A 26069-nucleotide genomic window follows, 5' to 3' on the forward strand; every position below is an offset into this window, starting at 1 on the left:
GGACAATAAGCTTGTCTTATATATTTACATGAGTAGTGCCCCGGGCGCGTACTGGACGAATAGACGTTAAGAAAAATGAATTCCGGTTGGTTGAATTCGAAGCGATCCATTTGAAAACAATTATTCACAACGCACGCCAATACATATTGTAAACGATACTCGAAAACTTGGTAGACGAGCGGCGCGCGGCGCGGGGGGGGCACCGTGCGGCAGGATCGGCAAGGGGGGAGGATAGATCCTGTCGTTGAGTCACATCGGCAACCTTGACGGAGGTCGATCACGCCGCGGTATCGCTGCACCGGCGAGGATGTGCCCTCCCCCTCTCTTGCGTCACCTAACTCCGTGTATAAACACTTTATGTAAGAGAATATGCGAGCATGCGGAAGGGAGAGAGAGAGTTTATCTAAATACTTAACAATACAGTTATTAGCGAAATAGATTGCGGCATCTTAAGGGTTAGAAGAATGTATCGCCGAGGTCAATCTAGTAAAATGTCCAAAAATATTTATATAGTGTAAAATTAAAAATTGTATCTGAGTGTTACTAATTGACATAGGACGTCAGCCTAAAATGTAGACAATCGATCTGGACAAGGTCACCTGCACACGCTGGACGCTGGCCGCGTTGAACTGGTTCTATTGGAAGTAGGCCTGGGTCCGGCAGAGGATGTGTTCTTGCTGAAATGGTGTAATAACTAATTTATTTATTTATTCATATTATTTTCCACGTAGGATTCATTACATTCATTAATTATTACTTGTTTTACTTACTTTAAGAGAAAAATGTCACAGGTCCCCAAATTGCTATGTCATTATACATTCTTCATCTTAAAGCTTCGTTCGACGTTTCGCTTTCTGATATCCTTAATACAGGAGTTGGAGCGATTTATTCCGAGCTTGTATTCTCGCCATGGCCATCTTTGGTTAAGACCCATACCTTGCAGCAGGCGTCTATTGGCTGACATAATGCTGTATAAAGATTTTTTTACAAGCTGTTATTTTGATGAACTATTGAAATGTATTGCTTGATAATTTTTAAATTAATTATAAATACATTTCTATTGTAAAAGCCTGCAAATGTGTTACTAATTTTAGTCATCTTGAGAAAGGTATAATTAGCTTGTCTTCACCTCCGCTGTTAGCGCTGCGTGCGTTGATGTTTACTACATTTGTCCCGTATTCCTGATCAAAGTCTATGTTTGATTCAATGTATTGAACTGTCGCACTTAGCGTCCCTACGACAAGTGCGCGCGCCGGTGCAGCGGGTGAACGTTCCCGCGCTGCAGACCGTGTTTTATGAACGCGACTCCCACGCGGCCCAGGACCGCAGGGCGGCGTGCCTTCGCGCTCATCGGCACGCGGTGACGTCACCGCGGCCCGGGGGAGGCTGTGACGTCACGCACGTAGCTCTCCGCATCCTCTGCGCCTTCCTGCGCACCGCATTATCATTTAACGCGCCTCCTGGACGCCTCCTGAATTCAGAGTCGGTACCAGGGTCAGCATATTTTTTAGTTTCGGCGGACATTTTCGCAATTTATTCTAAAGCCAATTATTAAATATTAAATATCAGATACGGTACAGAATAAACAAGTAGGCACGGGTGTATATGATATTAAAAAATTGTACGAACCGTATTAAACACTACATTTTATACATAGATTAGAAATACTTTATTTATTATCAAATTAGTAACAAAGTTACTACAATAGAAGGACATAATATTTAAATAAATCCAACAAGTATATTTACATTTACTATGTAATACACACTTACAGAGAAGTTGCGTTGATTCTTTTGTGTACACCAACGCAATGAATATGCTTTATTAGCACATGAAACATGACAGCGGGTAATTTAAATTTACTTAGACACCAAATAATTTTGATTTATTACGTGTATATATATTAGTTTCTGCTATTGAAACAAACTAGGCAGTATTTGAATTAGGTTTAAATGGTAGCTTCCACTGCCCTTTCTTTCGATACGCAGCTAAAAATTATAAGTATAAAAATCGCTAGGTCAACAAAGCTGTCACTTTACTTCAAGGTGTAAAAATGGTGCTTCGAATCACTTCATTTAGGTCTTAGTAAGTACATCATGAAATAGCTGGATGCAGGCAGTGCAAGACCGGTCAACGTGGCTTTCTTTGTGAGAAGCCTATGCCTTGCAGTGAACGTCTATGGGCGGAAATGATGATGAAGAAGAAGTAAATAGCATGTCATGGCATCATAAACTAAAAGTTGTCGTGGCATCCAGAAATAAGTTAAACTGTATGTGTCCGCAAAATAAGGAAGCGAGCGTGGTGAGCGCAGCGCGGCGGTTACAATGCGTCAGTGCAGCTTCCTGTTTACTCCTGCACTCAATTATGCAAATTGTTGTATTTTTAGAATTTGAATGCACCGCGTCGCCCGCGCCCCCCCACCGCGCCCCCCCGCGCCGCCCGCGCGGCGATTCCGGTGCCTCGGAATCACTAATTATACCTAATTAGGACAACTGCGCGAGAACTTACCAGAATAATTACCGCCCAACCTTACATTGTTTCTGCTCAGGCGTGCTGTCTGCGGAATATTATTGCAGTCACATACAGGATGATTGATTATAGGGGTGAATGTATAGCTTACATTGTAGAAAAAAACTTTAAAGCTTTTACAATTTGTAGAGCATGGTTGCACAGACTTATTAAGACTAGGGGCCACTCGGGCAAATCATGAACTGATGGCGGGCCGGCCGCCAGAAGTATAGGTAATAACATTTTTTTGGTTTTATTCTGGAATAGAATTCAATATTTTTCGAATGTACAAGAGTATTATTTTTGCTGTCGGCGAGCCACCAGTATTCGACCGGCGGGCCGCGGTCTGTGCATCCATATTGTAGAGTAAAGGTGACCACTTTAAAACATTTTTTTTTTAAATTTAAACTGCAACAGGCCAACAAATTGTATTATTATACTCTGCAGCGATAGATAATAAACAATAACTAATTTTGATTTGCAGTCATTCAAATTTTGAAAACTCTTTCCTGTTATATTTTTATTATGCTATTTAATATTTCTGAAACCATTGATTTTCGGATAGGGTGTACCACAAATTTGCTGTAAAAGTGATCATCCTGTATAGGGTCACTGACACGGCGACGGAACATTCTGTATCCTCACCACTTACTTTACTATATCCGGTTTTTTGAAAACTTCTCGCTTTTCCGGCTTTGAATTTATGGCGTCAGGTATAACACCTATTTCCGCATCTAACTTTTAAAGACGGAATCGAAATTTCGACGTAAGAATTACAAATTATCGAATTGAAAGTAATTATGCAAAAACCAGCCCAAAACATACTGACAGAATTGAAGGAAAGGAAGGTTTTTATGACCACTAAATTATTTTAAAAATTTACCGTTTTTTTAAATGTTCATTGATTATACAAAATGTGGACTCAATGTAAAGGATTTGATTTATTAGTTTAGTTAAGATTATTCCAACAAAGTTTTAATAGATACGGCTCATCATTATTTCAGTCGTAAGAGGTCCACAGTTGGACATGGGCAACTCCCATACATTTCCAATAGAACTGGCAGAAAGCTGCCTGCGTCCAACGTTTTCCAACAACAACAACTTAAAAACAAAGTAATTACCTATTCTTCCATCGAAAAACAAGAAACACGACATCGCATACACGACATCCGTACACGGTTGAAATTCCTTCCACCCACAATAAGCGTTTTGCTAATAGTTTGAGAGTGGAACATTCTACCGGCGTCGTTGTTTTCAGATCATTTAATAACTTAGCAGTCTCCAAGACAAGAGTAGGTTTCTTTCAGAAAACCTTGTAGCATCGTAGACCTCGTTATCGTTTAAGATCAGATAAGACTGAAGTCAAATGCTTTGAGATTACCCTAGGTTTTATGTCATATTTGATTTTTCATTTACTTACTTTCATAGCTTTGTATCTATAACTTCGAAAGGTTACCCGGCAGAGAATGCTGTTGGCATAAAATTATCTAATGTACGCAATATATGTTAATAAGTAAATAAATTATAATGGCAGATGTCATCAGCAATAGTAATAGAAAAAAACAAGAAGTATCGTTCAATTAAATCTATTTACGTTCATTGAAAGGAAACAAAATAGGTCGACTGATGGGCAGTACGTCGCGGCCTCCCATTTGCCTGCAGCTGCGCACACATGCGCACGCGCACGCACACGCGCCCGCAGACACGCTCGCGCGCCATCTTTCGAGCACAACGTACACACGATTACTATTCGCAATACTATTTGAAACATTATTTGGTCGTCCGGCTTCTGGAAGACTCAGCAGCATTTAAACAGCGTTAAAACGTTTCGTCACCATGCAGTATAAACTTGGTAATTTGATAAGCGAAAATGAAATCCATGTGTTACCTCGTGGAGGCAGACACTAGTCTTTTTCGTCTCTGTGCGTAATAAATAAGACTTACGTTAAAACTAAACTTAACTTTACTCGACATAAACTAATATTAGGAGTAGTCTGTTATTATCCAGAACAGTGTTTTTTGTGTATTTTTATATACCATGCCCTGCCTTACACTTTCTATAATTCTTACGCGCGCTAAGTAAAATGTATACTTTATATAATAAAACGAAAGAGTTAAACTCGTGTCTAGTCCAGTTTCGAATTACCCTTCTGTAAGGCATGGGCCCCACGTTGGGAAACACTATTTGCTATGAACGTATATTGTCTATTATCCGTAGGACTTGGACAACATGGGACTCGCATGCAATTTAAAAGTACCCGCGTCATGCGGATAGGTTTCAACTGGCATCATTGATTCGGAATAAACTGCACCAAAACTACAACTGTAACTTCCAGAAATATAGCTGCGTTGTTTGACATTGCACTGCTAGAAGTTGTTGTCCTGTCATACTTCAGTATGAAAACCTAATTATTGTAAAATATTTTACAGAGATTAATTGTGCAAGTAGTAAACTGCCTAATAGATAAACATTGACCGATGCCGCAGTTGCAAAAACTTCTAAATCAGATTGCTTGAAATGTTAAACGTGCGAAGCTCGGAGTGAACTGTCAAATTATAATATACAAAAAAAATTCATGTGTAAACGTAGGTTGATGTTTCACTATTGTACTAATGTGGCCTCTTCGTCCTCTACTCCCGGATCCGGCTCCCAACTGCACCCACTAGCCATCATAACCGTGTCCATCGTGTCGATGTACTTGGCTTACATTAGATATACTGCAGAGTGATCGTTTGAAATTGTATTATGTAAGGACTGTCTGAAAAATAAATGAACGCGTACAACGCCGCAGGCGCGTGCGTAGCATGATAGCAGAATGCACAGAATGCACAGCATGCACATGCCGTTCGAGAGCGATGATGTCAACAGGTCAACGACCTCCGCTAATTGCCGTGGAGCTGCGGTCCCAGCGCGTCGCGGCTCGTGTCTCAGCTCGAAGCTAAATCTAGCGGTTGCGCTATTATGTACTTCGAACCGAATCTTTTATATGAAAAAGGTTGTATAGGATTAGTGTAAGTTTGTCCTTCTGTATATAATAAGTCACACCTCCTAACGACAACTGACAATAATCCATATCGATTAGTTACGAAGTATCTTCCTTCAACGGAGAGTAATTAAAAATTTAAAATGTTACGTCTAGATTTCTCGGCGGTTGTATCGTAATGACGTCATGGAGAACACAGCCTCCCACTTACCCTATATAACACGGCACTATCTTGTTATCATTATCAATTCAATTCTCTTAAACTTTGTCCACGTGTACCGCCGGCACGTTTTGTAGTGCGTCATAAACTTTTCTTATTTCACATTTAACAGCCTTCGTTTATTACTTTACTGTACATGTTAAAACGTAATAATAATACAGCAGGGTTATCGCATTCCGCAATTTCTCACAGACAATCATTGGATTGATTGAAAACGATTTGTATTTTAATACAGGAGCGTCGACTGACACAACTGACTGTTTTGTTTAATATTTAAATAATAAAGATTTAGTTTCTGATGTAAAATTGACTGATAATACATAGTGTAATTAATAACAAAAGATGTAATACATAAAATAACATTAAAAAAATTAAATATAATACATTGTTTATTTACTAACTTTGCGGTGCTGAAATTACGTCGAATGTTGCGTCAGGTGATATATCGCCTGACATTAACTGGGAGTTCATATTCAGGAGACCTGCAAAACGTTTCGTTTGTGAACATTTTCGAAACCTTTTAACTTTGTGATGATAAAAATGAAGAGGCCGTTATCACCAGGGACCACAGCGCTACACTTTGCTTAATTGAATTTGAAGCATCGTCCCAAAGGCTGCCTCGCCGACGCTTCCCCGCGGAGTGCTGCAAATGTTTTATAATTTATCTAGGACACAGGAGGTGACATTGGCAATCCGCTGGGTTATTTCAAGGACTTGGATGATGGAAGCTTCATCTATTGCTTCATAAATGTCGTTTGGTATTTACATCAGTTTTTAATTTCTAAGTACTTAAATAACTTTAGCATGGGTCCATAACACACAATTCAAAATAAGAACTCTTGTGTTGCTAAAAATATTTTTGCCTCTCGATGGCTTCTTTCTGGTAAAACCGTTAGTGAGTTTCTAATTGGTAAACCCATCTGTGCGTCTTGTCTTTGATAATATTTTTGAGCAATTTTAACAATTGCTGTATCTCAATGATATATATAACTTATGTTTTGTATACATCTCTTTACATCGTCATACCATTTGTTCTTCTTACATAACTTAATGTAAATAACTAATTAATCTAATAATAATTCGTCCAACGTCATGCCAACCCATCCACGATATAAATAGTTGTACTTGCTGTACGGCCCGTTGGTACTTCTATGTATATGCTTGTTTTAACTTACATATAAAGAAAAATAGGCAATACAAATTATTACAAATAAACTGCTCTCTCAGATCTAATACCGTCAATAGTTGTATTGGTGTCCAATATCATATATAATAAATAGATAAAACATTTCACAGTGATCAGATAATTTTTTTAATTATTGTATTAATAATAAGTAACAGTTATGTACAACAATTAGTTTTCTCATTTGTGCACTTACTTTACGCACCTGCAGACTTAATCAAGAGATTTTTCTAATCTTGATTGACGTGACGATATTGATCAATTAGGGGAACTAAAGAGGAGGAATTTACTCTGCGGTATGTAAAGGAAAAGAGAATAGTCGTGTTTAGTTTATTTTTCTACAAAATTTTCTATTTTAACTTTTAATAAACCCTCTTCGAGCCTTAATGAAAGTATAAGAAAAAAATAGCTGAATTAGTAGAGCGCCCTTGATTTCTTCCATAATTTTTTTTTGATACTTTGAATCGCGATAAAAGAGAATTTATTAAAAATAAAATTATTAATACTTTGAAGGTAAAAAAGGTAAGTTATCCGTGAATTTTCTATCGACTAGCTCTTCATTAACCCGCAGCGACCTCCGTGCTTCCCTCGTGAGGCTTTCATTTGGGGGCACTCGGGGGCGCGGGGGGCGGGAGGTTTCTCTTTTCAATTACTTACGCGTTGAAAAAAGCTCGAGCTTTATGGCGGGTACGTGACGGCCGTACTGATCGCAGCGGCGTACCGAATTTGTTATTAAACGCACTCCAATTCGGTACCGGGATTCACGAGAGCCGAGTAGAAGTTAGTGTTCTAAATTGATTCCTCTTAAACTCAACACCTAAAAACAAATATTGCCATCTAACAGTCAAAAAAATTAAACGTTGCTAGTCACGATCACACAAGGAACGTTTTCTTTTAAAATGGCATTAATCTTGCAAATGCGGTGCTGGAGAAGAATGTCGAAGCCATGGGTTCAGTGCCGCAATGAGGTATTTATTTTCTAGGTCCATCGATCAAAGATTCTTGGCCAAGTTTTACGGAAAAATCGATTTGGAGAGCCACGGTTGACAGCGGCGGCTGTAAGGTTCTAGAATGGAGACCTGAGACCGGCAAGCTCACCGAAAGACCGCACACCGCACACGGTGTTGGTATACTTCCATGGTGTTAAAGTCGTCGGAATGTGCTAGACGCAAGCCGCTTCCAATCGGGTCTATTGAAAATCTTTCTGCTGCTGAAATTGTGATGATGATGAGTACGAGAGAATCATCCGAGATAAAGTGAATGGGTACATAGAATGCCTTTGGTTATGTTAAGTGAATCGGTAAAGCAAAGATATCGCAAAGATTGCGAAGGCCCGTATAATTCGCACGATCGCGACGCTGTTGGCGCAGCCGTCGCGATCACGCGACTACTCACAAGAGAGGCTCGGTCAGCAGGCGCCACGCGCGTCGCACTGCGGCCGGCGCTGCACGGCGCTGCACGGCGCATGCGCACGCCTCGCGGAATGTCCGCCCGTTGATGTAGGTCAGTGCACCGGCCTGCCCCTGCGTTTATCGAACCTCGCGGCTGCGGCAGCCGAATATTTCGCTGCATTTATGAACGCATAGTTACATTACAACTTATCAATTTTATGTTTTAATTTAAAAAAATGTAGCAACTACTGTTTGTCTTATTTGCCATTCAAATTTTTATGTAAAATGCCTCGTTTCCAGTAACTACTCGTGATTTTATTCGACTCCCCAAGGCTAATACAGAATATTAAATAAAACATGCAGTGAATTTACACTAAATATAATTATACTGTTTAATAATAATATCAAAATTACGTGCACACAGTTCCGAACTAAATCGTCGTTTCTTTTTATTTCGTTTCATTCTAAAATATCACAAGATTCAAAATTAGATTTATGTATGTTCTATGATAAATTAAACACGGCACGTTATAATTTTGTACGACGTGACTCGAATACGTGGTACAACTTATTTTTAATTTACGTGCCGGTTATTTATAAAAAGTCTGTTTAAGTTTGTTTGACACTAACGTCTTTTAGGCTCAAGGGGGGTATCGTGGTCTAAAAATTAAAAAATAGTTATAATCAGAGGTGAAAAGTAGAGAATTTTTTTATTTTAAAATCATGGGACCTCAGCTAGAGCATATGAAAGTGTTGCATGATATCGTGTTTGTCACTCTGCATCACATGTTTCGTCACTCTGCTTAAAAGAAATAAAAGAAATTTGCCAACGGGGCGAAGTCGGGCCGCTGGGCCGAGAAATCCGAATTTCAAGAGGGTTCTTTGCACGTCGCCTGCGAGCCCTCGGAGGCGATTTTTACGAATTCGTGAGGGGTGAGCACGGCGGAAAACTTGTACCGATATTCGATTGTAGCGCTGGGTTGATAATAAATAATGTGATATATATTCTTTCATCAAAAATACTTCTTTATTTAGGACCAAACTTTCACCGTGGTCCAAGTGATATTTGCAGATTCCGCGGGTTCAATATGTCAGGCGCAGAGGACGTCTAGCCTAACACTTAATGGGCTTCCGGGCAGTGTCAGCCCCGGTCGCAGTTACTCCTGTTTCACTGAATTGTGAGCCCGCTGAGCTCTTAGGTCTCCCAAGCTGTCGCAGCGCAGAGGGACCGGGTTCAAGGACCTCTGCGAGGGCAACCTTACCCTGGGTATCGTTCGTGGATTCTACTCGCGTAGTGCTCCAACACGCGGGGGCACCGAACTTTGACTTGGCCGGTTGCTATTGCCGGGGCAGTAACACTATTTCTTCAGATAACGAAAAAAAATTTAGATTATTTTTTCATGGAATTAACTGCTTAAGTAGACAAGCAAGTGCACGCATTAGAAATATTAAGTCGGTAAATAATAGCAACTAGCAGGCCGTGCGAGTGGCGCGCGTGCCCGCGTCATAGTCTAAATATTTTAAAATGACGTCACCCATTACATTATGTCTCATTCGGCATATTCTGTAACTAGTGTAATGCGTGCAACCGCGGCGCCGGACAGATCATTGTGTTCCTTCGGTGAATGCCGATAATTAACGAATATGTTGTTTGGTGAGCAATATACATTGTTAACGGAAATTTCAATAAGGAGCAACATTTGAAAAGTCAGATGAACAAAATTACATTTACATGTAAAATTATACTTAATTTGGTTTTTCCGGACTATACGTTGAATTATACTTGAATCATAATCTTTTCAACTTACCTCGACTACATATTCGGTAAAAGCCTTCTTCATCTGAGTCCACTTTTTAGTTTCAGTATGACTGTTCGGTTACCAAAAAAAAAAAATTGAGCAAATTGTTTCTCTTACGGTCTCTAAAATAAAAATAAAAACTTTATTAAATTCTCTTATTTTATCGATGTCTTCAAATTTCTTTTTAAAATAAGGGAAGTTACAATTTTTTAAACAATTTACTTATAAAGTAAGTATTTAAATTAATTTTCTAGTCTGCCTACAAATTACGAGAGCCGCAGTACAACAGCGACACTAATAATTCAAATTCTATGGTAGAGTATTAAAGTTGAGGATACGTATGAAATGGCATAAACATTACATAATTATAGTAGCATATAGGAAGTACTTGGTATAGTATTTTTTAACAGCGGGGATGCGCAGGGCAGCCGGCACTCTAGCCGACGTAGGCACTCCGTAAAGTACCTCCCGGAGGGACCGCGCGGCCAGCTGCGGGGTTGATCATATATTATTTATTTCCCTGCCCATCGACCGAGCGACGTTTGCAACATTTTCCATTCAGAGACCATTCGAATCTCTAACAAAATTTGATATGTAGATAATAGTACATGAATTTTAAGTTGAAGGACATCTATACCGATTTGTTTCTAACTTCAGTTCAACAGTTTCTTATTTAACATTGGATGGATCACATCTCGCGATGAGAGACCTTAGACGAACAGGCGAAAGGAATAATTTCATGTATTTTTATATAATGTAAAATTGCAAATATTGAAAACTTTGGAGGCAAACACATTATTTCCAACTTGTGCTATCTTCTACGTAATCTTTTTATGTGTAGTAACCATTAACTTACTAATGATCTTTGATATTTTTTAAAACCTATCATGTAATAAATTTAAAAAGTTTATTAAAAAAATCTCGAAAAAATCTAATACAATGCATGAGGTTTTTAATTGTCTATGTTTTTTATCCTTAAGAAACGAACCATTTGACCTCTGTCTCGCCTGATCTTAGCGACGGCTTGGTCTGCGATGCTACATGATGCTTTGCATCCGTACGCCTTGTTGTCCGATGGGAGAAATGAGATGGGGCAATTATTTGGTGTAATTATGGATAAATGAGATCCTGGAAGCAAGAGACCACTGAGTTTGTGGATTCTTCTTAGATCAGCGCGCGCCAAGAACCGTTTATATATTTAAGCACAATTTTTTTCTAGTTTCTTATAAATTGGGTTCTTCTGGCACTTTCTTTTTAAGGTACACGAGTGATCACTGTAAACGATTAAAAGATATAAATACAGTAAACAAAAAAAAATTCCGATTTTTACTAATTAATAGTATACGTGAAAAACGATATAAATAGCCGACGCTTGAGGTCCCGAAACTACGGGGTCCTCGCTGCGTAAACACTTTGAAAATAAATCGCGATTAAGAATTCAAGTCGACTCGTAATTCGTGCCGCCGCCACGCAACCGTCCGACGAAGATTTGGGCTCGGCCGCGAGGTTACATAACGCTTGTGCTCCCAACTGCCGGCCCGCGAGGTCGACTTACACTCGCGACGGAGATAATAATATAATTTTGACAAACTAAACATTATTGCAGGTAGATTTTGTTACACAATTAATTAACAAAACAATGTCTGACGAATAGACAAGTATTATCTTACACTAGTGAACAAACCGAACTATAATTATGAAATAAACGGTTTAAATGTCACAAAGACAAACAGAGTTTCCGTTTACAACCGATTCTAATTAAGAAGTTCTTCTCCGTCAAAATACGTCCGATATTGCCTCTAACAGTAAAATTGTTGTCAGTAGACTAACAATGATGAGTAATTACAAACCTGGGATTTTGATATTGCAGAAGAGAAATTTAGCTAACGTTGAACACTCGTAATATTTTTTTTATTAAATGGAAATATATAAGATTAAAATGATATGTGTAACAGAGGTATATTTCAGTGTTTTAGAAAGGGTTACCGTTAAGTTAGGTTAGTTTTCATTGGTCGCCACGGCTCGCTTGCGAATTGTGTTTTTCTTTATGATCCCGGGCAACGTTATTATGTTACACCTACATAGTTACAGATGAAAATTAGCCTTTAACAATAATTTGGTATGCTATAGATATCGTTCGTCGTCTCTGTTAGCGGGCCGCGGGGCTGCAAGCGCTGAGCAGGCCTGCGCGATGGCCGTGTCGAGCGGCGCTAAATATAGCCGCGACGCGTCGCCCGCGGAAATACACTCACGACCTAGGACTACGAGCTGCGCGCGCGCACCGACGCAGCCGGCGGCCGCGGGGCGCTGCCGGAGCCGGTTTCAGCTCCGTTTCGTCTGTGGGCCGGCGGTCACGTTTATACAATATACGTTAAAACAACGAATCTTTTCTGTATTTTTACATACATTATGTTTTATTTGTCATAGATACATGTTAACCGAAACTTCTTTGCTATCTGCTCAGGCTTTTGTTGCATTAGGAAGCCTCCAAAACTCCTAGCTTACTTAGGTAGCCTTGGAGTGCTTGTTATTGGCAATATTTAAGCGAACAAGTGGTAATAATAACACTTCCGAAAGCGACGAGGGAAGAAGTAGCGGAAGAAACTAAAGGAAAAGTTCTGTCTTTAATCGGCCCGTATACAGGGATGATTGGTTATAGATGTATTTAGAGTGATCACTGTGATATGTTACAAAAATGATTGTATCTGTTGGAAAGCGGCCGGCCAATAACTTCTGGCAGTAGACAGTCTGCAGGGACAGGTTGTAACAATAATAGATTTTGAACCGAATTATGGAAACGCTTTTCCTCACTATATTATGATCATGTTGTTCATTATTTCTGAAACCATTGAATTTTGTACAGGTTGTACCATACATTGACAGCAAATGAGCGATACATTCACCACTTAAACCTTTTTCCAGCTTTGGCTTAATAACAAATAGACTATAGTAGCAGTAACAAGTTTAATATTGTTTGATATGATTTTTTCATTTCATATTTTTGATCTTTAAAAAAAATTTGATTAATCAATTTCTCTCCGGGGGTCTAAGTTCCGCCTCGTCGGTCGTTTTCGCCGCGCGTCTTCGAGGGTTCACCCCTTAATTTGAGTCCTCGAGCCGCCCGCGCGGGGGCGGAGCGAAGACGCGTAAAAATCGTTCAATCATTTAACAAAAACAATTTAGTGACGGTCCGCAGCCGTCGGCGCGGTGTCACTGTAGGCAGATCAATCGACGAATTACTGATTAGTTTTGCAATTAGATTTACTAGCACCAATAGACCAGTGATTTGCGCAGCGGCTCGTTTAAACATTGACTAAACTTCGTTTTGCTAATCGATTGAAAACAAATTACTATCCAGTGTTATCACACCCACGTGTGTAGTTTGTGTTCGCTACGTCTAGACAATGAAGACTGCATGAGATTGTTTTCTATATTTTTTCGCCACCATAGCGTTAAAATCTGATTAATAATTGACAGACACACATCTGTAACAAAGACAATCACAGCGCACAGCACTGCACACTAACGTATTACACACCGCACGTCCAAGGGGAACAACGATCACCTTGTGCGTAATCCTTTTCCAGCCTCCCCCACACAGCCTTTGTTTCGATTTTTGCCTTCGAAAATGCAATAAAAGGCTTTGTGTCTTTGAATTAGTGCCCTTACAATTTTCTTATACTCGCATAACCTCTATTTATGATTTATAACGCATTCAACAGTTTTTTATCGTTATTTTCTTAATAAGGAAACGTAATTAATTATTTGCGGTGAAAGCAATTGGTAGAGCTAATTAGTTATCTCTGTTGTGTCTAATTATTTTTTATTTCTAGTAGAAAGCCGAGACACGTGTGTTTGAAACTTTGTAAGTGTATAAGAGCTTACATATCAGGTGGAAGTTGTTAACGCGGTATTGTCTCACTTCCTCTTTCGTGGAGCAGGTAAAACACCTCGACGACTTGATCTCGGAGAACTCCAAAAGCTATTTATTGCAGAAACGTTGACTTTTAGATTTATTTACGCAGTTACTAGTAATCGTGTTTTTTTAAAGCTTTCCTTTTGGGAGACTTCTTGATCTACCCCACCATGTAGTGCTACATTACAACTCGGGTAAACTATTTTTTTCATTTTATTCTTTTACTCGATTTTCTCATTTCATCCTTCACAATGTCTTATTTACTTCTGCTCTTCACAATCTCTTCCTTTCTTCACATTCAAATCGTCTGTTGTGCATCATCTTCCTTCCCGCATCTTCGTTTTTAAACCACAGTTTGCTACATTATCACAGTTTTAAGTCAATTTTACGATTTTAATTATATTTTACTATTTATTGTAGTTTTTATTTCTAGTCTAGCTAAAAAATTATGATTAAAACTTATATTATAGCAAAGCCTTGTTTATTGATTTACTGACTTAATTCTATTTTGTACAGAATGAAAGTAATGTAGCCCAGTGTGTGGGCAAGTTAGTGACAGTGGGCAGGCTACCTGTACGCGCTACAACAGATGGCTGCTTTAGCTTTAATACTCTGGAGTGAATGCCGTCCATTTTCAATAGGTTCTATAAATCTCTGGTCTCCTCCAGAGGCCCCCGCCTATGTCCAGCGGTGGACGTGCTACGACTGCAGTGATTATTACGATGATAATGACGACGTGCAGAACTTTTAAAGAATAATGCGTTTGTATTTTCACTGTAATGTTTACAGTACACTGCATTTGTTGTTTTTATTGCATTATAATTTTAGATATTTATTTGTGATTGACTCTCAATGTTTGACGTTTAAGGACAATTTTTTAATTTATTCAGTGAAACGAGAAAATAAGGGTCGTTTTTATTGCAGTCCTCGTGTTTTAGAAAGCTAAAATAAAATAACTATGGTTTTAGCCATTTGGCAAATCATTTTAATTTATTTATATAGATACAAATATTATGTAAGTCGAGATCAGTGCGTGCCTCCTTTTATAGATGAACCTTAAATGTATAATCGTAAAAAATGTTTGAAGCGTGACGTTGGATAATTTTGCGAAATAAAATTTGTTTCCGCTTTACTGCGCAAAAGGGTGCGCGTTGCAACACGGTCCGTTAAGTCGGTTAATCCGTTTGTTTGCACCAATTCGCGGAGTGCGCGAGCACTGGCCGCTCGTCACATCAATTGACATCAAAGCTTCACGTGATGCTTTGCAGTTGTCTTTTTCTGCCTGGCCTGCTCTAAGCAGGAAACTATCATTCTCTCTTTCGCGCTGACCGCCGGCTAGCCCAGTGACACAGTGTGCACGCGGGACAGGGACGGATAGCCTTCCCCGGATACAAGAGAAAGAGAGATCCGCAACGATTAACCTGCGCAGTGGTTCCGTGACGCTGCGGAAGTCATATGAGCGCGCGAAATTTTTCAAAATGGCCGCCGTGTTTGATATTTAATTAGATATTTCACGAAATCAGTTAATTTAAATAGTTGTAACGCTAAAACAAGTATATATACTTGCAAAAATAGGTTGAAGTGAGGATATAGTCCACGTTCACTGTGAAACAAGAGTAGTTTTATAGCGTTACTATTGCGTAATTACTGGTAACAAGGGATTATTATGTAATCGACGTGTTCTTATTTCGCTTGTCGTGCGCAACACTTTACGATGAGAATACAAATTGCAGTCGTTTGCAAAGCTCGTTACCGGACATAAACCGATTACGAAAAGGGACAAGGGCCAGCAAATTGGACTAAATCTAAACAAAGGCCGCAAATCGGAGGGTCGCCCCGGTAATAGGGGGCGACAGTTGAACCAATTTTTATCCGATCTATAAATTATAGAGGGACAATGTGTTTTAACATTTTTGTCCTTTATATCGGAATCTGAGGGCAACTCTAATTTGAACGCTATTGTGTGTATTGCGAGACGCTGGAGTCGAAGAGTGGGATCAACATCTGATAATTTGGAAACCTTAACATAGATTTATTAATTATAGCGATAACTATGAAATATGTGACATTAATTTTATTTTTCTATTGAAATGTGATGGGCTAATAACTTCTAACAATACAAAGTTTGCAACGATATGTAGTAAACAATAATAAATTTTATTTATGAAAACGCTTTTTTATTGTGTTATCACTACGTTCTTTAATATTTCTGAAACCAATGAATTTCAGATAGGTCATACATTATGTGGCAGCACCTGACCTATTATCCTTTTAAAGCCTTTACACACGTAGCTAATAACTACGTACAAATAAAAAGTAAATAAATCAAATTTTGTTTTATAATCGCTATGTTAATTTGGAAAGTATAATTGTTCGCCACGCCGTATGTGTCCTGTGACCTCTCGTCCCGCTATTATTTTTTGGACACGGACTTTTATTTCACAAAGTTTTTCAGTATCATTTTATTTATTATTCCAATTTCTCCGTCGGGCATTCTATCTTTTTTCTTCTATTGCATTTTATTTCATTATCGCTTTTTCTGCAGCTTGTGTGTTGGATGTCATAGTCGGCGCAATAGACGTAACCTCGTTGCATGCTGCATTCCAAGGATGAACGGTGTGGGTGCCGGAACTGTCGCGTTGTAGGGAAAGCGGCCAGGTGCGGTGCAGTCTGACGACACGCGTTTCACAATCCTCTTTTCAACACATTTCATTCATCCTTTTCTTCCATGATATTAAAATTATGTTTATTAACTTGCTTGCGGCTTTTTATGTGAATACAGTTTTACATATACACGATTGAAATATCTTCAACCCGCGCTAAGCGTTTTCATACTATTTTTATAGTGGGGACCGCCAAGGTATGGAACAACTTACTGGCGCCGTTGTTTCTAGCTAACTATAACTTGGTAGTCTTTAAGTTAAGAGTGAAAAGGTTTCCTGTAGGCAAGCCTGTAGCATCGTAGACCTTGTCATCACTTAACAACAGGCGAGACGGAGGTCATATGTCCCTCAGTCGATAAAACCTGTGTTAATGTTCTGACGGAGTTAATTAGAATCAACTATCTAATCTCCGTTAGTAACACGCTCAAAAAGTCTGCCAGTACAAGGCTTTCTTCGCAATTTCGACTATACAGATTCAAGCAGTACTTTGCTGCGCAGGTAAACTTTCACTGTTACGTAATACTGAAAATATTTAATTCCGCAACGCTCTTTCAATCTTCGAAATGATTATTTGCTCACCCCTCGTTCGCGGACCTCTTTGAAACGTCCGAAACACGTCGGTGTACAATTACAGCTACCCACATAACAAATGCAGCTCAAACAAATACGGACCTTCGACTCATGGTGTAAGCTCGTATATCGATTGTCGATGTCGCCCTAATTTATCGCCGCAAACTGCGCAGTTTCTGAACCATACGTTTTATATGCAATTTCTGTATCTAAATAAAATTTTGTAATGAAATGGGTTTTTGAGTCGTTTCAATTGCATTTTAATGGCTCTATTAAATTATTAGCAGGAAATGAATGTTTTATTGACCAAACCCGGGCGAGGTCATCGACTGGACAAATTATAACGTTGGGACAATGTTTACAAAATCGAGAAGAGGAAGTTTATCTGGCAATGCAACGCCATATTGCTTAAATACTATGAATAATGGTCTAATTAAAAGGCTTAAAAGCAAAACTAAGCTCGCTTGTTCAAAAGCCGAGTCGAACATCTGTTAGTAAGTTTCAAGCATTGATTACTCGGCTATTAAACATTCAATACTTAACAGTGTCGTCTTAACTTCGCACTAAGACGAGACGGATAAACTTTCTGAATGGTTCCTGGCCCTAAATAAGTAAATGCGAACACCGGCTTATTTCTACTAATGAGTACAGTGCGACTAAAAGGATAATTCACGCGAATGTAGCGCCGGTTAATAGCGGAGAATGAAAAATATATATTAGCTGTTCGTTAAATGCTGGCAGGTGTCATTTTTAAAAATTTCAAACGTTTATTTGATGTCCCGGCCAAATTAGTGACAAACGCCATCAACATGTGAACACGATTCCACAGAAGCATGTTCCTCAATTAGGTAAACAGTAGTGCACAGCGGCCTTAGCCAAGGTTCCCCCGAACTTAGCTATTTTAAAAAGGTCTTAGGATAGGCACCTTTTCCAACCCGAGGAATCTGGAAATGCCACTTGGCCAGTAAAAGACTGGCCTAAAAAAGCATATTCCAGGTGGCTTCTTATTAAACTATTATATTCGATCATTTCAATTGGAGGTGATTTAAAATAAGTGGAATTTCGCTTCCCTTCTTTACGCCGGGTCGAAATATTGATTTCTTTAATTTAGTGAAACCTCCAACAGTTTTTATTGAGCCGTTAAGATCTGCTCGACGGAAGAGAGTGAACGCGAAAATCAAACATCATTGAAATTAATGAAAACGTCGGAAACAAATTTAAGTGATAGGAAAGCCTTTGTGTAGCCTGTGCCGCCCTTGTTGTTCCGGACGAGCCGTAGTATTGTAGGAACCGTGATTGCCTGCAAATTGTTTATGTTTTCAAAAGCGTCAACTTTGTTCGCGGTGCGTCTACTGAAGTTGTCTTTAATGTTATCAAGTCGTTATTTTACCGACCTGGTCCAGTGGTAACACCTGATTTAGTTTGTTCTTAGAGTTTTAAAATATTATTCTTATGGGCCTGTTGCAACGGACTCTGTCCCGCGCGGTCAAGACTTATCGTCCTGTTGCAGTCCAATGTGAAAATGAATAAATAACACATCACACTAGAGTGGTTACTTTATTTAATAATTTAATATCTTATTAATAATCACAAGTTTTACATATATTTATTATTTAATTAGGATGTCTAATGCGCTTATATGGTATGTAGATATTTGAATTTACTCTGTGGTGTGTTTGATAAAATAAAAGTATTTTCACTAGTTTATTTGTTAAGTTTCCATTTTTTACCACACGAGAACCTTCCTTGTAGTCCAAAAAAATGTGTGCAAAATTGGTTGACCCGTTCTAGAGATTTAATTATTGATTTGTTTCATTTACTTATAATTTATATGTTTGCTTACACTCAACCGTACATCAATAAACATAAAAAGAAATCTTATACAAAAAGTTTGATAAAAAATGTAGTGCGATGGGCGGTCTTATAGCCTAACGTGATATATTCCAGACAAGCATTGGATAGATTTGGTCAAAAAGGAAAAATAGAGTGAGCGATCAAAAAGTGATAGGTGTTTTTAATGTATATTTATAAATAATACATAAATTACTTGAATTATCATCACCTTCACGTCAGCTGATGGAAGCCCATTGCATAGGCCTCACTCAGAGAACACTACAATGATCGGCCCTACCAGCATTTAGCGACTTTTTGCTTTATTGTCTATGTCCCAGTGTACCTAGCGGCGGGCCCTCCAACGCCGCGTCTACTGGCTCTGTTGGTTTAACTGCTGTATAAAGAACGTGTGCCGTTCTCAGCCCTGTATCTGAATTCGAATTCAGTCCGGCTTGGCCTCGTATGCCGCGACCAATACCAAAGTGTAACTGCATCACAGCGTCGTTTGTATTTTGTTGGAACGGTTTGCAATGTACACTCAATACCTTGGTTTGTCATTTGAGTAGCTTTGTTTTCGCCAAAAGCCAACTTTGCTTTAGCCAGTGTTCCCTAAATTACAAATTTTTAAAGTGTTTTTGTGAACTATTACTGCAGTTCGCATCACTATTCTATCCACGAGTAGATTTTGAATATATTATGTAAATTATAAGTGGAATGTGATCTTACAAAAAGTAATGAAATACTTTGTACCCGCGCCTCACGGTATAAAGTATTGAATTAAATGCGTTATGATTTAGCAGGAAAAAGCGCTGCCGTCCCCGAGGACTGACTGATCCTTCACGTCAACACTCACTCCGTGTTTTCGCTTCGCAATAAATTGTTTATCGTTCACAAAGCGTTTTCTCTATAAACAGACCTTTTCACGTTTTGAATGGTAATTGAGAAAGTTTTGTTGTTACGCGCGCGGAGGGGTTTTTCCTCGTGTTTTATCGTCTTTTATTACTTCACACCTCTTTACGCGGCATGTTGTTAGTATCCGTGACTTTGACGATAGCCCCGCTTGTTTGATGGCTCAACAAATGATTCGCTCACTTTATGTATATATGTGAATGTGTTTGTGTATGTTTATCTGTGTGTAGTATATTTTATTTTTTTTACATGTACACCTTAAACTGCCCCCTCCCTCTCTTATGTTTCTCATCTCCATCCAAAGGTTGTGTGGTAGAGAGCGCGTCTAACCATAACACTGCCTCTTGTACCTGTATATAAATTGTCTCTATTTTTTTATCATTATCTATATTATTTGGTTACATTTCCTTTTTTATTTTTTATATAGTTTTAGTGTACAATAAAGTGTAATAATGTCGGTTCGTCGTTATGTACGCCCATCTTTACAGGACATTCAAATATCCTTTATTCTTTTATATAACATTTTCAATAATAAGACGATTTTTACATTGCGGTCACGTCTATATTTATATATTAATGGTTAGAAACGAACAGAAATCCAATGTATTGGATTGTATTTACGAAATGCCTGTTTATTGTGTTTTGGTTCTTTCAACTATATATATATATATATATATATATATATATATATATATATATATAGAACGTATGTATGTATAGAACAACATTAGAATCGGTAGGTATCGGCGTATAATTGGAGCGTGTCGGTTCCAAAATATCTTAACCGTGTCGCGTTGTAATCTCTCGTCGCGTGCTCTTTGAAGTCGTATTTCCAAGTCAAAGCCGTCGCGTCGGCTCGCGTCTTCGCGCTTATTCTTACTTGACAACACCGCTCCGCGATTGTCGCGCTTAGTGCTGCGCCTACCAATATTTTCGTCGATATCAAAATGTTACCATAAATACTATCGATAAGTCCAAGTGGTTAAACATAAACCGCTAGCTAGCTAAACTGCCAAGTCAAAGCACTCAATAATTGCTTGTAACTCTCAGATACCATCACCGTGAAGCAAATAAACAACTGGACGGTGTTCCGTTCTGTGATCAAATGGTAGATGTCATCGTCATCAAAACTTCAGCTGTAAGACGTCTGCTGCTGCACACAGTCCGCCCCCAAATATTTACAATAAGGTCGGCTGGGAGCGGCCTGCATTCGTTAATGCATGCAATATTAAATCTTCTGAAAAAAATTGAAACAATTGTAAAATGTGTTGAATAGCGCTTAACTTTAAAACAGATTGACTTGATCGATCGAGCCAATATCAGCATTTTAAATAAAGCAGGAGAAAGAGTTCTTTTGGAAAGAGAATTTTTCTATAGTCTTATCAAATTTTCTTGTCTAGTTTTGTTTCAATGAGTTTTACCCAAGTAACGATAACGGTAAAAACATTACTTATCTTGTCTAGTAAAACGAACATCATGTTTAGGATTGAAGTTTTTTAACAAGGCGTGTTTAGGATATAATCCAAGAAAAAATTGAACATGTTAAAGTATTCCATGAAAATCTAACAATATTGACAAAGTTACGTATTGTAATAGAAAATTTAATTCTGTCCGTGTTCACTTTGAAATATATTGATTATGCATTTTTTTATTCTTCTATCAAATGACAAATTTTTTCTACATAAAGTTAGTCGCGGCGGCTAGTTAATCAAAAAAGTTATGAACATTTTTTCATTATTTACTCTCGTATTTAATAAATGTTAGGAACCATACCGTCCGCTATAGAATAGGTAAGTTAAGTCAAAGAGTTGGCCCGCCATCACATATAGGTGATGGTCACACCTGAACGACAGCGTCAATCAAGGTAAGCAGAGATTTTGTATGTAATTTTAGCCGAGCATGCGGCGTGGAGATCGCCGTCGAGAGTATCTACAGAACCAAGGTACGTGAATGTGCAAAAAACGTAATTACTGTTTCCTCAATATTTGTACACTGATATTTACAACAAGCAATTGTTGATGATGTTATTAACAGTATGCTCTAGTACAGGTAACCTTTATATTAGAACTAGAGAAAATCTTTTTAGAGTTAAGACAGTTATGTAAGACCTACTGAAATTCTCTGTCGTCTTTAGTTCTTTTGGAAGGGTCTTATGATCTAACGAAATGCACCGGCGACGATTCCCCCGGCGTTTTGCTGTCCCATAACAAGACGAGTCTTCTTTATGTAAAGCTTTGCCGGAATTCGTATTAAATATAAATTTGTACTAGGCAAGTGATTTTGTATTTCAAAAGTTTGTATCAACGACTTATTTACCAATTTAAAAGTCTTACTTCGTTCTTTGAAGTATTCTGTAAATTTTCCAAAGTTATATTCACCCGGACGGCTATGATAAGTATTTGTAAAATGATATCGTATAACAGTACTCGATTCTTCCTTTCCACAAATGCAGCAGTGGGACCCTCCGGTGTAGGAAAGTAAATTAATTACCTGGAACACTTTGTCTTTGATAGTGACCTTTGTAATACGAGCAACGTTTATTTTTATGAGCCGCCATGAAAAACTATAAGTATTTTAAAGGTCGATCGTCCGTTAGCTGAGACGGCGCCGTGAAATGCGGCTGGTATTTACAGTGCAAGTGCTGGTGCCGCAGGTGTCGCTGTGGCGCCACTAATTACCTCCGAGACCAGGCGGCACTCGGGCAGGTGCTTAGCTTAGCTCCTGACATTTGAGATTAGTTTCACCGCTCATTTCTTCATGGGTTCTTGAAATAATGTTAACCCTTTTTATAGTTCCGTTACCATAGTTTTCGGTCTAAACGCTGCCTACAGTATTTATAGTTGAGAAAAATGTCATCTAAATTTAGATCCATTCTCTTGAAGCTGAAAATATATATCCATAGAAATATGATGCTATGATTGTTCAAGTTAAAATGAAAGGTTTAATATCAAGGGAAAGCTTTGCGATGCGTGGGAAAAGTGGAAGCTTTAGAGGAATCATTGCTGTGTTGGTCAGTCTCCCGGTGAACACGGCGGAGGACTGAGAGAAGCGCCGTGCAGCAGTCCCTGTGGATATGGTTGCTGAGATACCACCTTGAAGAAGATTTAGTTAGATAGTTCTTGGTTAGATAAAAAGAAAATGAAAGCGCTGACAAATAAGGAAAAAATAATTTCTTCGTAAATTAGCTTACATAAGATGAAGCGCATGGACTCGCGGGCGCTACAGTCTCCGCCGAGAACATAAAACACGTGCACTGTTTATCCATAAATTGATTTCTCGGCAGGCAGTGAAGGCTTCGCCTTTTTTGTTTCCATTATGTTTCTCGAGCAAATTACGCGTTAAGACGTAACGGCCGCGTGGGCGCGGCGCGGGTGATTGTCTCTCTCATCCCAAATTTATAAGTTCGCGGAAAATCTCCTTTCATTCAATTTCCCCGTCTTTGTTGTCAAAGTGATTCCATACATTCGCTCCGTATTCCCGGATGATATATTTTCGTTGTACGATCTTTTCATATTGAGTTCGCAGATCTTTTTTGCGCAAAGTGCCGCGCGGTGCCGCCGGCGGTGACATCACATTAATCTTTTCATTAGCCCACTGACTGGGATATATTTTTGGTAATTTGCAATGTGAGGCTGCGTCGGTGACTTCGCCCTCATCTCTTATCCGGGCGCTGCGGTCGAATCTGTCCGTTGTCCCTTAAGTTACTTCACTTAATTATTTTTAATTATTGCACACCGAACCTTTTTTAACCCAAATATTCGCTATCGTTATTCCTGTTTTCGCTGAAAAATCTTGCTCTAAACTAATGTGAATAATATACTATGCTAAGCACGTAGTTCTTTCTGTCTCAAATTTCCTGTTACTTGTTTATTGAGCTAAATTGATTGTTTTCAAATTAATTGAATTGGTATTTAAATTTGTTTGTTTGTCGGCTGAAATGATAATGATGAAAGTATCTGTCGGAGCGGTGGTTCATGAATAGTGAACGAGACGGCGTGTGTAACGTGCGCTTGTGTGCAGCAGATGCAGCCGTGAGGTGGGCGGCGCCGGCGCGCGCCTGGCTGCCGTGCGCGCCGGACGCGCGCGCTCCCGCCGCCCGCACGAAGCCCTACTTTTGGAGGCGCGACGGCGAGCCCTTCGCCTCCAAGAAGTCAGTACCAACCTCTTAAACGTCACCCCTTTTGGGGGGCCCCTTTATTCATTTGTAGCCAATGACAATAATGCAATTGAAGTGGCCACGGGCAGGCCAGAAGGCCGCTCGAGCCTTAAGATTCTGGATTGACCACGGACCGGCAACGAACGTCCGTCCCCAGACAGCCTTGTAAAGGTCGTTGGGAGACGCTGAAATCAATGAAGTCTTGAAATATGTAGGAGAGACCTATATTCCATCACTGGACGTCCTTTCAATTGTAATGACGATGATGATGATTAGAAAAATACCATATGCCCAATTTCATAGAAACTAAAATTAATTTGAGCATCTCTACAAGAGATTACGAGTGTTCCAGAAACACATCCGAGAAGAGCCCACAATAAACGCAGTCGCTTATTGTGATCGCTTTAACAAATGTAATTAATAAATAAGTTTAACCATTTCATTCCCAAGATCTGTACTTTGAACACCTTTACACTGCAGGAAGAATTTCTTCTTAGAATTACTACCTACTACATACTAATTTCATTAGTATGTAGTAGGTAGTAATTCTGAGAGTGGGTAGTTTAATTAGGCTCCTCTGGCATTCTTCTCATAACGCACATAACCTTAGACGCTTCTAACTGGACAATGTTTTGTATAAATCAAAATTAAAATTAAAAATCGATCAATGTTAGAATTATCGATTATTTTAACATTATAAGCAGTAAGCTGCCACCGGCTACGACCGCTAATCTGCTGAGAAGTGTCGGCCGGAAACTATACTAGCTGTTTTTAATGAAATTTGAAAGTTTTTCGTGTGTGCGTTATGATATCAACTACATTAATGAGTCAAAAAACCTAGTTCCACGTATTGCCATCAAATAAAAACTTTTGAACGCTATAATAAGATTTTAGTTCAGAAGTTTTAAGATATTTTGTGGAATTTCATTATATAAGCGTGCATACGTGTGAGAATCAATAGATCAAATAAAATTGTAAAAAATCGAGGAGCCCCTGCACTTGTCTGCGGAATTGACATCCCCCGATAGGCCCGCGCGGCCCGCGCGGCCCGGGGCGAATCAATTTGTGCGATGAAACTCGCTCGCAGACCCCGGACAACCTGATGGGGGTCGCACGAGCCTTTTGTCGGCACAGATTTAGGAACCCTTATTCATTTCCCCGACGTTCAGATCAAATCGATGGTTTTATCAAAATCTTTTTCTTGAATTAGTTAAACTAGAAATTAGGATAAGACGTACATATCAGCCAAGTGAAATATCTTAATATTTCACTTGAATACATTCACTAACATATGTGTATATTTATCTCAATTGTTTTACTCACAGACAGTAAGTTTCATGATTTAGTCTGTACGTTTGTTCCAGGTTATTACTGAATGGGACCTTAGAGGTATCCCGCAAGCGTGATGGAGGTGGGGATGGCGTGTACCAGTGCGGAGTGCGGCACCACGTGGGCGTAGTGCTGGGGATACCCATCCATCTCAAGTTCGCACGTGAGTACCTTTGGTTACACCTACCCATCTGTACAGCCCGTTGGTTATAATCAATAAATCTATAAAAGGGTTAATGTTTAGATTATTTATCAGCAATTTTTTTAAATCTATATAACCAATAACGTTAACAGGGTGCTTAGAGGGAAATAAAAACCCAACTTGGTTTTGTCGGGATGAAAAAGTATAATTTCCGCATTGCAATTAGAGCAAGTAAGCCCGCGTCCACAATGGCTGGTTCCAGCGCGGCGTGCGCTTTCATGCGGCTGAAAAGGCTTTTCATTAAGCTCGCGTGCCTTCAGCGGGCTGTCCCCGCGCGTCCACGCCTAATTGCTGCACCATTGTCTCGCGAATGTCAGCTTTTAATTAGGGCTCCGTGGCCGCGCCTCATGCCCGATTGCGCGAAGTCCATGGTTTGCTCGGAATCAGCTAAAGTTTTTGCAGTGTC

General features: G+C 39.1%; 1 protein-coding gene across 1 annotated transcript in view; it reads left to right on the plus strand.

Moving 5' to 3' along the window:
* The window catches only part of LOC137927352 (protogenin A-like), a 104858-nt gene that overhangs the window by 52082 nt on the left and 26707 nt on the right, over positions 1-26069 (plus strand). The window contains exons 2-3 of the mRNA XM_068771150.1: positions 23997-24126; positions 25497-25624. Of these exons, the coding sequence (XP_068627251.1) occupies positions 23997-24126; positions 25497-25624 (258 nt within the window). The remainder of the gene's footprint in view (positions 1-23996; positions 24127-25496; positions 25625-26069) is intronic.

The sequence above is a fragment of the Battus philenor genome, unplaced genomic scaffold (assembly GCF_028537555.1).
Source record: "Battus philenor isolate CCGP_79_NKW_IND1 unplaced genomic scaffold, ilBatPhil1.0.hap1 SCAF_10, whole genome shotgun sequence".
NCBI classification, from domain to species: domain Eukaryota; kingdom Metazoa; phylum Arthropoda; class Insecta; order Lepidoptera; family Papilionidae; genus Battus; species Battus philenor.